We start from the raw sequence: 14,331 nt of genomic DNA, 5'->3' as shown, positions 1-14,331 counted from the left end.
CTGTATTAAGAATATTAAGACTCTATGCAAATTGTTTTTTTTTTGTTTTTTTTAAAAACCTCCACTGCCAGTACATATTTTCATACACATTCCGGCTTTGATTTTCTCATAACGCTTTCGATATGTGGATTTTTTTTTTCAATATGCAAGATGTTCCATAGAATCTATATGGGTATTATTTTTAACCCATAGGAGTCAATTAAAAATGCAGGCTCAGTGCATAATTCACATGTTCATATTTGTTCCATTTACTATTAGAACAGAAAAATAAATTAATAATTATCTGCACACATAGCACATTTGTATTTGAGCTATAATTTTATATGTCAGTGTGAATGAGCCAGAACACAAAATGCTAGAATATTTATACAGTTTTCTTCTCCCATGTGTGATTGTACTTTACCTGGTCCTCAAAGCTTGGGTCTCACTGATGAATACTAAGTGACCAGAAAGTGAAAATCTTTCTAGAATTACTTTTTATGCCAGTCATTACTTAATTTTTCTAGCAATGAAAAAATGTTTTTGGCCTCTAGGGCGAATGCTTCGTATTACATTGATCTGCAGACAGCTCCAAGCCTATATCATACCTTTTCTTATTTTATGACATGACACTCATTTTATTTCCCTAAGAATTCATACAATTTTTTTTAAATAAATGATAAAAGTGGCACATTAATTGCTTGCAGTATACGGGTACGTGCAGACGATCCGGAAGTGGCGCTTTGGACACAGAGCATGTCCGCTGTGTCCAAAGCGCTGCAGTCTATTGAACCCAGTTGAATCCGCTTGAGTTCACTGAACTACTGGATTCACCGCGTCTAACACATGGGTGATATTTATCTTGCAGAGACTAGTGTCTCATGAAAGAAATGGACATACTGCGGTCTGCAGATGCACTGCATGTCCGTTTCCGCAGGTGAGCCGCGGGCGTCTAACATCTGCCTGCTGCGGGTTGGACTCTGCACATGTACACGTCCAGCCTGCAGCGTTTACTGATCACGTGCAACCACCCATAGGGTCCTGTTTTAAGGCAGTCAAAAACGAAAAGTTTTCAATTGGAAAACACTTCTGTAAAAGCTCCATTGTTGGCGTTTTTGGACGAGTTTTTCCTTTCCTTAAGCGGGTTTAAAGAGTTTTGAAGCTATTTTTATAGCATGTGCACGGGACGTCTTTAAGAAACTGGTGGACCTGCAGAAGGTTTCCTAAAAGAAGCTCTAGGTAAAAAGATATGAGTCTTTTTCCTAAAGCTGCTTCCTTGGAGGTTTTGCTGTGATTTTTGAGATGGCGCCTTGTTTATGCTACATGCTACTACTTTTAACGAGTTCACAGTTTAAGAACCCTGATGTAGTTAAAAGTGGTAACAAAAAAAAATACATCAGCTGAGACGTTTCACTTCCAGCTTTAATAGATTTTTTTTTATTTTGTACACATTAACTTTTAGCTCACGCAAAGTATACAGCGCAGATTCGTAAATAGATTATTTTACAAAAAATAGTCTTTGATCATTTATCTTACACCTTGACAGGAGCCTTATAATCGGTTTCATTATGAAGTCAGTATATTTATATGGTATGAAGATCTGTACATTTTGTCTGGACACAGTGCAATCCAAACGCATATAATTTTTCTTTGAAAAGAATAAGGATTGATCTTTATATACTACATATATTGATCTATGGTTGGAATGAGGCTTAACGTGCACAAATCTCTTTTGAAAGCATCTCATAACTTTTCATGTTAAAACAGCAGAGGCTGGGGAGGGGGTAATGTATGCATTACTCATAACTGTTAATAGCAGAAACCTTACACTTATATACATCATTTTAAGCACAGACATTGCAGTGTCATGCTTCCATTTAAAAAAGCCAATTTTCATTACAATTGCATGGCATCTACAATGAGAGATATTGCTTTGCAAATGTAGACAAGATCACAGGTTGGCTTTAAAGAGTGTGGGAGTAATGGCGACTTGTTTAGTGAACTTAAAGTTAGAATTCGAGTCATCATAAATATACTAGCCAATATATGACATTAAAGAACAAGAAGGAGAAGGGAAACAGTGCCCTTGAGTAAAGGTCAATCCGTTTGGCTTCAGATGGAATGATTGGCTTTGCAGGAGGCGGCTTTTTGTTGTTCTTCGCTTGAGATTTTCCCAGACCGTTGTTGACTTCAATTGGTTTTCCATAACAATCATAATTGGACAATTCAAAATCTCTGGGCAAGCTTCCAACAATGCTGAAGTCATTGGACCTCAAATCGGATTTCGACGTGCAGACTTTTTTGCATCTCGTTTCTGCAACCTGGGAATAATAAACAGCAAGTTAAATTATTGATCTAAGAATGTTTGAAAAACATCAAATAGCGTATACCGGAAAAGAAGACTGAGTTTTCTAAGATGTCTCAGCAAGACGACATTCAGCCTGACAGGTGGGAACAACGAGAATAGAAACATCCTGCATAAATCTCCATGGAATATACAATATGGCTAATAATCAATCATAAGCACAAACACTTCTTCACGAAGTCACCAAGGAAGGATAATTCTTAGTAACTTGACATCCTAAAATGTATGTGTGAGGACTAAAAATCTAGTAACAATTAGTGATCTAGTAAATATAAATTCCCTTATAAAATCTGAATTTAGACAATGTAGACATGTATAGCAACAGAAAGTGATGTGCACTCTGCTAGGATGGAGGTGCAGGCTGAACGTGGACAGAGTCCAATAAAATTGCCAAAAGAAAAAACAGCCGCACTCAACAAGTTCCGTCATGTTGCAAAAAGTGTCTATATTTATTACATATACAGTGAAATCACCACAGGGAAAATTCAGTAAGTGGGAGCAAGGCAACGTTTCGACCCTATATGGTTCTTTGTTAAAACTCATTTAGGAAGAGAAGAAAAATGTTCAGGTAAGTTGGGGGAAGTCCCCACTGGGGCTCATCTAAGTGGACAATATGAATCTGGCGTCTCCCCGCCACCACCACAGACACATTCAGAAATCCGTGAAAATTGGTTCGATCTTGGATCGCAATGCACAAACTGGCCGCAAGTTTTCCTATATTTCTATGAGGCTGTCACACGCTAATCAGGAGAGCTGGTGTCAGTCCGTGCATTGCAGTCAAAGATCAGACAGATTTACATGGATGTCTACATCACCCCAGAACTTGATTCACAACCAGACCGGTCAAAACTGAGGTATGATTTCTTCCATGCTGCTATTCCTTGTCTGTGTGTGCTAAAAAATGAATGTACAGCAGGAATCTGTGCTGTGATAACAGATTAACAATTTTTTAAAAAGCCAATTTTGACCTTAACCCCTTCGCCCCGAAGCCTAGTTTCACATTCCTGACAAGTCCTTTTTTTCAATCCTGACCAACGTCACTTTATGAAGTAATAACTCTGGAATGGTTGAATGGATCCCATCGATTCTGAGACTGATTTTTCGTGACATATTGTACTTCATGTTAGTAGTAGATATAGGTCAATAATGTTTTGCGCTTATTTGTGAAAACATCGGAATTTAGGTAAAATGTTTGAAAATTTCACAATCTACAAACTATCATGCCTTTAAACCAGAGAGTTATGTCACACAAAATAGTTAATAACAGTTACCACATGTCTACTTTACATTTGCATAGTTTTTTTAAACATGTTTTGTTTGTAAGGAAGTTAGAATGGTTAAAAATTTACCGTATAACTGAGCCATGAAAATTATAATCGATATTTTTCCTACAAAAATGTTGCTTTAGCCCCAAATTTTTCATTTTCACAAGGAAAACAGGTGAACACGATTGGTACAATTTGTTACAAAATTTCTCCCCATATGTGGTCAAAAACTACTTGAAGCACAGTGCAAAGCTCAGAAAAGAAGAAGAGCCTTATTACAGTGCAGATTTTGCTGTTCTGGTTTGTGGGTGTCATGTCACATTGGCAGAGAAGAGAACAGTAGAACCCTTCCATAACAGACCCCATTTTACAAACTACACATCTCAATAAATTCATCTAAGAGTGCAGTGATCATAATGCTACAATAGATATCACAGAACCTTATACAATTGGGCAGTGAAGAAAAAAATAATTACATTATTGCCACAAAAAAAATTGTTTTAGCCTCAGATTTTACATTTTAATATGAGAAAATGGGTAAAAATGGCACCAAAATTTTTCACACAATTTCAGCTGAGCATGGCAATCCCCCATATGTGGCTGTACATTACTGCTTAGGCTTCTTTCACACTTCCATCATTCAGGGTGCGTCATAATGCAGTGAAGTGACGTATCGACGGATTTTGTGAAAATAGTGGAAAACGTGTGCAACGCATCCAGTGTTATGACGGATGTGTCGAAGGAGTTCATGCCTGCATTTTCAGGTATAAAAAAAATCCTTCCGGGTATGCTCAGAATGAAAAAACGGGATACGTCGCTGGACTCCTGTGTTTGACAGTCAGCGACGGATCCTGCGTCCATAGGCTTCCATTATAGCCAACGATGGACAGCGCAGGACCCATCGCTGAGCGATTTTCCGACGTGCAGAAAAAACGTTCCTCTGAACGTTTTCTCTGGATGATGGACCGCTATTTTCCGACGGATCCAGTGCACGACGGATGAAACGCATGGCCATCCTTCACAATCCGTCGCTAATACAAGTCTATGGGAAAAAACAGGATCCTGCAGAAAAATTTGCAGGATCCTGTTTTTTCAAAACTCGACGGATTTTGACGGGAGGAAAAAGACGGAAGTGTGAAAGAGGTCTTAGTCACACGGCAAGACTCAGGAAGAACGGAGCGCTATTTGACTCTTGGAGCACAGATTTTCCAAGACTAGTTTGTGGACTCCATATACAAAGCCCTCAAGTTCCAGAACAGAAGAATCAGTGACCCCTTATTGGAAATAACACCCTTCAGGGAAATTATCTACAAGTGTAGGGATGATATTGACTCCTTGAGTGTTTACCAGAAACAAACAGCAATAGAGATCACTGAGTGAAAACTGAAAAACTATCAACTGCAAATTGTAGTGCCAAGTACGTTATAGTGCCCAGTAAGGAATAATGCCCAGTACATTGTGCCCAACTCGTGCTTTTGTAATACCAAATGCAGCTGCGCCCTGGTCACCCTAAGTACCCTAAGCTGCATGGAGCCCAGTACGCATGCCCGGGTTATCGCACAACTTTATTTGTTATGCGCCGGTATCTAGGATTAACAACATGGCCGCAACCATCTGGCTCCATGTGTTCCTTTGTTGCCGCTCTCCAACAGGTGAACTCCACCTAATTTCATTATGATTGTATATATGTCTTTGCTCAGTGCTTCACACAATATGCTATTTTTTCCCTGAGGAAGCCGCCATAGTTGCGGCGATACGCGTGGGTTCGCACCCCACATCCCCTTTTCCCTCTCTTGTCTCTCTCGCCCTCATCCAGCTTGCTTCAGACCCTGATTTATCGCATGATAGAAGCTCCTTTTAGGCGCAGGTATATGCTGGATTTAGGCATGTTTAAGACCACCACGTTTATCGCCTTTTGCATTTGCATCTGTGTGTCATAAGTCTTTTTTCAGTACTATATGGTACTGTGATATCAGCAGGTCGATATATATGTATGTTCTGCATTTTTGTTAGTGGGGGTTTGAGAGTACTTCACAGAGATCATCTGCATTGTTCATATTGTTTATATTGTATATGGGTATATGGCCAAGCCATAGGCCATTACGTTGTATATATTTATCTCTATTTTTGGGAGGGGAAAGGGATGTGGTTAGTCATTTTCCCCATACTAGGATATGACTGCTGTGTACGTTTGTTCTGTGCATATTGCATTTTTAAATGTTTTTAGTCTTGTTTTTGTGTGATGTATTATTGCTATATTTTTCAATAAAAATTTTGTATTTTTTTGGTATTGGTTTGAGGTGCTCCCATTCTTGTGGACATGATCTTTTCTTTTTCTTGGTATTACTGTAGTTTTTCAGTCCATGGTGAGCCCCAATATTAATATATTTAGTGGTGCCCTCCGCCTCCTCTATTCTATTTGCAACTCGTGCTTTTGGAAACATGCATGCAGTAAATTAAGCAGGCTGTCATCACTACAAATATGCCAAACATGTGAATGCTAAATGTGGTGCAGACACACTGTATGGCTTAGAAGGAGGGGGGGGGGGGGCATATGGAATTGGGAGCGCTGGATTTCTTTTATTGGGGGGGGGGGGGCATTTTGCTTTAACAGAGCCTTTGTGTTACCAGTAACATGGAAACCCCCAATATTTTCTTTAACAGATGACAGATCTGAGGGGGGACTTGCTTTTTTTGTGGATTTAGTTGGTTCTACCACACTATTCCCCATTCAGTGTCCGGTGCAAGTTCCAGCTATATCTTCCCAAGGTGTTTCATCATCTAGGACTCATCAGGGGAGCCGAACCAGGGCATAAGTATGCAGGACTGCTGGGGATGCTACATAGTGCTGTTTCACTGGGCACTGAATGGGGAATAGTATGGTAGAACCAACCCCCTTACACCCGCTGAGATTCTTCCATTAACTACTACTGTGACAGCAAAAAATATCGGTCGTTAATTGTAATTATTATGCATTTGTTTCTGCTGCATATATTAATGTATGGACACCAGTTTAACTATTTTTCTAGAAGCTGTGTTGAGGTCTTTGTGGTCTCCTGTGGTATGAGATTTGTAGCACTTGACTTTTCTACTGTATTCCCCAGTCTGAGTCTGCGGTGGCATCATTTCCAATTTATCATACCTATGCCAAGAATAGGTTTTGATAAACTTGGCAAGAGAACCAATGCATGCATCAATCTGAATCTTTGTTACAGATAATTATTTGCTCCCACTGTACCCATAGTATGGTCCCAAATTGTTTGGACCAAATGGGGCTTTGATAGTGAGCCATATTGTATTATCTCTAAGTTCTGACATTTGGGGTAGAACCCACGCATTGATTCAGGCTATTAGCCTGTGTCCATTTTTCACAATTATCACTTGCACATAAGCACTTTTTATTAGGTTATATAAGTTATATTTTATCTATTTGCCATTTCCTCTTTACTATTGGGTTACTAACCAAGCCCAATATTTTTAAATCGACCAGTGTCACTTTATGTGGTAATACCTCTGGAATGCTTCAACATATTTCAGTGATTGAGTGTTTTTTCGTGACACATTATACTTTATTTTAGTAGTAAATTTACATCAACATGTGTTGCATTGGTTAAAATATTGGAATTTTGGTGAAAATTTTGAAAAATTAGCAATTTTCAAATTTTCTATTTCTACAGTTGTGCTCAAAAGTTTACATACCCCAGTTGTCATGATTAAAAAGAGAAAACACAGTAGTTTGAGAATAAATGGCTTTATCCAACCACTAACCATTAGTGGAGAAAACGTTTTGGTGTTATCATTCATATTATCTGAAAAGAGGCCAAGAAAGCAAAAACTCTGCCGGGGTATGTAAACTTTTGAGCACAACAGTATATCCCTAAACTAGTTAGTCATGCCATACAAACTAATTAATACCATTTCCCATATATCTAATTTACATCTGCATCATTTTTCAAACAACATTTTATTTTGTTTGGATGAGCAGCAATTTTTCTTTTTTTTTTTGCTTCAAGAAATTTACAAAACCTGTTTCTTTAGTGACCTATTCAGATTTAAACTTTGAGGGGCCTATATATTGGAAAGTCCCCAAAAGTGATATCATTTTAAAAACTGCACCCTTCAAATACTTCAAAACTGGTGTCAGGAAAGGTTTCAACCCTACAAAGAAATTAATGCAAAGTGGAATGAAAAAAGTGTAAATTGTATTTTTTCCTCTAATATGTTGCTTTTGCCCCAAATGTTTCACTTTTGAAAGGGATAGCATGAGAAAATGGACCCCACAGTTTTTTTCACAGTGTCTTCTGATTTTTTTGATACCAGACATGTAGTTAGAAAGTTCTGGTTGGACAAACAAACAGCAGTGCTCAGAAGGGAAGGAGCACTATTTGAACTTAGGAACACAAATACATGTTGCATTTGCAGGACCCCTAAGGTGCCTACACGACAGAAACCTCCCATAATCCTTCCTCCTCCTATTTTGGAAACTACACCCATCAAGGATTTTATTCAGGGGTATAATGAGCATTTTGAACCCACAGGCACCACACGGAATTGAAGAATATTAGGTCATCATATTGAAAAATGTCATTTTTTCCCCAACAATGTTGCTTTAGCCCCAAATTTTTCACTTTTGCATGAGGTAGCACAAAAAAGGTTGACCCACAGCTTGTTACCTTCTTTCTTCTGAGCATGGAAATACCCCATATGCAGTCATAAAGTGCTGTTTGGAACAAACAGCAGGGTTTGGGAGGGAAAGAGCGCCATTTGAATTTTGGAACATAAAATTGGCGCCATTTGGAATAAATTGCCATACTTGCAGAGCCCGTGAGATTCAATAACAGAACACCCCCATTAATGTTTTTTTTAATTATACCCTCTAATATATTTATCTAAAAAGGTAGTGAGTAATTTGAGACACCTTTTTATGTAGTTGATGCAATAACAAGTTTGAAAATGTACAATTTGCATTTTTTCCACTGTCACTTTTATGAATCTTTTTGTACATTCTGAAAACTACACCTCAAATGTTATTGCACTAGTTTTCAGTGTTCAGAAACACATCTAATATGGCATTAATGTGAGTACTGGACACACAGCTATGTCTATATTAGATGCTGCACCATTTCGGTAAAATTGACGGAATTCCAGGACCCATTCAAAGCTTACAGAGACATTGAGCTACCAAACAATGAAAATCCATCCAGGAATCAATACACTCAGGGGGAGGCATACCCCTAAAAACACATTTGAGGATTACAAACCTTGGTCTTACTAACCAAATAGTTGTCATGTAATTGTGTATATTGTAACAAGAAGAGGTACCAAATTAAAAGTGCCCCAATTTTGGAAATTAGACCCATCAAGGAATTCATCTGGGGGGAGGGTCTTGAGCTTGTTGAATCCAAAAAGCTTCAAAGAACGTTTTCAAATTTGGATGTAAAAACAAAAATTATGCTTTGTCTGCTAAAATGTTGTTTCAACACCAAATTTATAACTTTCACAATGGATAATAGGAAAAAACGGACCCCATAATGTGTTAAGCAACGTCTTCTAGACACGGAGATACCTCATATGTGGTCAAAAACTGCTGTTTTGGCTTATAGTAGGGCTCGGAAAGGAAAGAGTGCCACTTGCATTTTTAACCTACAGGTGATTTGTGACACTTTAGAACATTTAGATGTGAAAATAAAAAAATAAATGTTTTCCACTAAAATACTGTTTTAGCATCAAATTTATAATTTCCACATGGTAATAAAAGAAAATTGACCCCATATGTGGTGGTACACTACTGTTTGAGAACACAGCAGAGATCGGATAGGAAGGATTGCTACATGGCTTTAAGAATGCAGATTCCATTTTTAATTGATTGTGGGCTCCATTAGCCGAGCTCCTGAGGTGCCAGGAGAGAAGAACGTCCAGAGTTACTCCATACTGGAAACTTTACTGCTTAATGATTTCTTGTGGGTGTGTAGTCAGTTAGTATTTTGAATCCACATGTGCATCACAGAATTTTAGAGCATTTATTACGGTTTGGGGGATTTACAGTGGAAACGCAGAGCCTTATTCCGATTTTTGACAACAGTACAAGAAGAATTACCTTTATTTTTTCACGGTTCACTGTGCAGTATATGAGATTAGGCAGATTTATTCTTTGGGTTGGTACGATTACAGCAATACCAGATTTATACATTGGTTTAGTTTGTATTGCTGCGATCACAGAGTAAAAATGCGTTAAAAAAAATATATATACATTTTTCCGTCGCCATATTCTGACAGGTGAGAGCTTATTTTTTGAGTAATGAGTTGGAGATTTATTTGGCACCATTTTGGGGCAGATAATGCTCTTTTGATTACTTGTTAGTCAGATTTTTCAGAGACAGAATTAACAAAAAACAGCAATTCAGTTATTGTTTTTACTTTTTGTTTTTTGTGTGGTTTATCGTGCGGTAAAAGTGATAAAACTGAATTTTTTGTCGGGTTAGTACGATTATAGTGATACCAGATTTACATCAGTTTTTTGTTTTTAAAGACTAAACAATATTTTTCAAAAATTAAGCTGTTTTTGAAAAAGCACATTCGGCGATCTGCAACTTTTCTTTATATTTTTTGTCGAATTAGTCATATTAGGGTTTGCTTTTTGCAGGACGATTTGGTGTTTTCATTTATACAATTTTTTACCTAAACTTTTTGATTGCTTTTTACTCATTTTTTTGTGTGTCAGTATGATGAAAAAGCAAAATTTTGGGTCTGTTTTTTTACAGTGTTCACTGTAGGAAATAAATAACTTGCCAGCTTTGTGATTTTATTTTAAATTTTAGGGACACTTGTAGGGATCCATGAACAGGAATGGGAGGACGTGGGTGTGATGACATAGCATTTTATATTAATTAACCAGACGTCGTTTCAGTAAGCCAGGAGGACTACACTTAACTATATGTTGACTTTTGTCTTTATGCGTTTGATCTTCAGAACCATATGCTGTTGTCATAAAAGTCTTAAACGTTGATTTTTGATATTTTTGAAAGGCTAATGTTTGCCTCTTATATCAGCTCCTTCAACTTATTGTCTGCTATCTTTGCAAGGGTCATTGAACAATGGATATTTGCTTAATATGTTGAATGCCCATTGTGTGGGTCCTGTGGTTTGCGGACTTGCAAAACAGGAATAAAAACTATGCAAATTGATTACATAGTCAAACAATGCAAGCTAATCTCATCCCATCTTCCTCTTGACCTCAGGATGCTGCCTGAAGGACAATTTTTTTAAGCTATATACTGTAAGTGGGATATGCGTCTTTAACAGACAACCAAGAGATCCAAAAAACTAAAGACTGTTTACAGACCACAGCTAGACTCCACAGGATAGCTGCCGGATCATGGCTCAATCATGAGGGACACAGATTTGACATTCTACATGATGCCAGCTTAGGGGACCCCGGCTGAAAGAACACTGGTTTGCGCCATTGACCATCACTGAACCCATGGATATGTTTGGGGTAGTCAGGATTTGGACTCACCAGTCAAGTGAGCCTCATGGATACGTTTGGGAAAGCCAGGATTGCGACCCACCAGTCACCTGGCTCCATGGTGATGTTCGGAGAAGCCAGGTTGTAACCTTCAGGTCACCTGGCTTTGTACCTCAATGCACTGTCAGCTTCCTAAGTTTGTCGTTATCTCCTCTCTGTGGAAGCCCGCCAAATGAAGGGTGCTACTAGTTGGGGTAGCAAGCCCTGGAAACTCTGATGTCACAGCTGCTTTCATCCCGGCAAGTCAGCGGAAGGGTGAGACTCTAATTTTGCACCATCTTGGATATTGAGCTGGGACTATTCTACATGATATTTGCCTGTTTTGTGGTTCAATAAAGTATTGTCAAACTGTTCAACCCTCACCCTGTGTTGTCTAAGTAGTATTACACCAACGGTAAAAGAAAAGCGGGTGTTCGGTGGGATTTGCCTTGGTCCATGCAGTTTTGGCCAGCAGACTAGAGCACCCGCTGACCCTCCATCTCTTCAACATGGGTTTTTGGAAAATTAAAGGGAACCTTTCACCCCCCCAGGCATTTTTAACTAAAAGAGCCACCTTGTGCACCACTAATGCAGCATTCTGTCAAAGTGGCTCTTTTAGTTTGGGTCCCTGCCAATGCTGAAATAACAGTTTTTAGAATTTGCCTGCAGTTTGTCAGGGGGCACGTCTTTTCCCCCCTGACACAAATGCCTCCCAGCCGTCACTCAGGGCCTCCGTGCACCGCCTCCATTTCCTTCCTGAACGTCCCTGGAGTCTGCACTTTAAGCTCCCATCATACGATGGGAGTGGAAGGGCAGCGCAAACTGTGCTTTCCAGGAAAAAAAAAAAAAAAAAACTTACAGCACAGGCGCCAGACATTTTTCTTTCTGGAGAAGACAGCTGCAGGGGAAATGGCAACATCGATGACAAGGTACCGTGGGGGACTTGGAAATAAGGTTTCTCTCTCCTCTGATAAAATAGATCATGTCAGACAAGAGAGAAATAATTTTTTAAACTTCATGTTAAAACATTTTTTAACGTGATTGATGTTATTCGTTGAAAGCTTTTAATCAATCTTGGGAGAGGCGTCTGATCTCAGAGTGGACTAGCAGAGCTTAGCCTGCTAACATACTGGAAAACCCCCCCTAAAAATAGGAAAAAAAACCAACACACACTAGTATAGAAGTGACACGGCTGGAATCAGTGTCTTGGTCCCTATTTGATATTGTCCTCTGACCAGAAAGCGTACATTTGGTGAAAGATTTCCTTTTCGATGATACATACTTGCAATGTGCTGATATGAACTGGTGTCCCGGTCCCATTCACTGTATTCTTTTTTGCAGCGTTGGGTCCCTTTCCTTCTGCTTGCTCAGTCTTTGCAATTTTGGCTTTCTCTGCCTCAATCCTTGTTGGACTGTTCATTAAGACCTGGACTACAGCATATTGAACAAGTGAGGCAAAGCCAAAAAGGAGACAAGTAATAAGCCACACGTCAATGGCTTTCACATAGGACACCTTTGGCAGTTCTTGCGCCAGCGTGGTACACTCGGATGCCAAGCTCAGAACTGAAAATATTCCTGAAAAGGAAAGTACAACATATAATTATTTATATAGTTATTACATTTTCTGTCTTATAATATGAAGTACAAATAAACCTTATAGGTTTACATAACATTTTCTTTCTCGTGCAAACTAGGGACAATTTCATATAAATCCAACTGACCTAGAAGCATTATTTTTAGTGTCAGAAAAAAAAAACCTCGCCATCACCAGAGCCGCTGCCTCGCCATCGCCAGAGCCGCCGCCTCGCCATTGCCAGAGCCGCCGCCTCGCCATCGCTAGAGCCGCCGCCTCGCCCCCTACCTTCTGCCTCTTCCCCACTATCCCATAGAATGTAAGTCCGCAAGGACAGGGTCCTCTCCCCTCTGTACCAGTCTGTCAATGTAAACCTGCTTACTGTAAACGATATCTATAACCGTGTATGTAACCCCTTTCTCATGTATAGCACCATGGAATTAATGGTGCTATATAAATGAATAATAATAATAATAATAATAAATTGCACATTCTCTACTCATATCCTGCCAGTATCAAACCTTTATTGCAATAAATAGATGGAAAAAAGTAGTGTGTATAAAAAATTTGCACAAACTAACAATTCTATGTCAGAAAAGGAGTTAAGAAACTCCAAACAACAAGCTGCTTGCTGCCCCTTCAGTCGTTTCATCTGGGCATTGGACAGAATTACCTGTGGGCCACAATGCTTCGGCCATTGGCCCTTTCACTTTTATGCAGAACATGAACACAACACTGGCTTATGTCCCGACTCTAATCAGTGTGAGCATTAGGACTTATTTTTGGGGCATAATTAGCACACACTGTGCTCTGGCCTATGCGATGTATGCAGCAATCTCAGTGTTTTCTATATGATCTATATTCAATAGTCTCAATGTCTCCTATGTGATGTACTGTTAGGTTCAAATATATTTGGACAGTGACAATCTTTGGGCTCAGCATGCCACTATTTTGACTTTTTGAAATAAAACAACTCTCTGAGATGTAAAAGTGTAGACTTCAAGGTTTAAATAAATGGGTTGAACAAAAATATCTTGTGAGACATTAAGGAATTGCAACCATTTTTCTACAAAGCCTCGTCATTTCAGGGGATCAAAAGTAATTGGACAAATTAACTTTACCATAAGCAAAATGTTCACTTTTAATACTATGTAGAGAATGACTGTCTAAAGCCTGGATCCATGGACTTCACTAAACACTGGGTGGTCCTCCTATACGATGCTTTGCCAGGCCTTTACTGCTGCTGACTTCAGTTGTTGCTTGTCTGTGGGTCTTTCTGTATAAAGTTTTGCCTTAAGCATGTGAAATGCATGCTAGAAAGGATTGCAAACTGGTTATAGAAGAATGTTCCATTTTTTTTCCTTAAAAAAAGTCCTGGGTTGCTTATGCACTATGTTGTCGATCATTGTCCATCTGTGAAGCACCATCCAAATCAGCCTTGCTGCATTTGTTTGAATCTGAGCAGAAAGTAATACCCTGTACACTTCAGAATTCATCCGGCTGCTTCTGTCTTCAGTCACATCATTAATAAACACTAATGACCCAATGCCATGCCATCATGCTGACTTCACCATGTGTTACAGAGTATGTGGTATACTTTAGATCATGAGCTGTTCCAAGTCTTCTCCATACTTCCTTCATCCCA

At 39.0% G+C, this 14,331-nt stretch overlaps 1 protein-coding gene across 2 annotated transcripts in view; it reads right to left on the bottom strand.

Annotated features, from left to right (window-relative positions):
• Window positions 1–1,383: 1,383 nt before the first annotated feature.
• Window positions 1,384–14,331, bottom strand: part of GLRB (glycine receptor beta) — a 212,149-nt gene continuing 199,201 nt past the window's right edge. For both annotated transcript variants that reach the window (XR_011316977.1, XM_069744125.1), the window contains 2 exons: window positions 12,396–12,688; window positions 1,384–2,300 (listed from right to left, as the gene is read on the bottom strand). Coding sequence is in view for 1 of the 2 variants with exons in the window: in XM_069744125.1 (XP_069600226.1) it covers window positions 2,004–2,300; window positions 12,396–12,688 (590 nt within the window). In the remaining variant the exon portion in view is untranslated. The remainder of the gene's footprint in view (window positions 2,301–12,395; window positions 12,689–14,331) is intronic.

This window comes from Ranitomeya imitator, chromosome 1, assembly GCF_032444005.1.
Source record: "Ranitomeya imitator isolate aRanImi1 chromosome 1, aRanImi1.pri, whole genome shotgun sequence".
NCBI lineage: Eukaryota > Metazoa > Chordata > Amphibia > Anura > Dendrobatidae > Ranitomeya > Ranitomeya imitator.
Note: the sequence above shows the minus strand (reverse complement) of the source record. Positions and strands in the feature narration are given on the sequence as shown.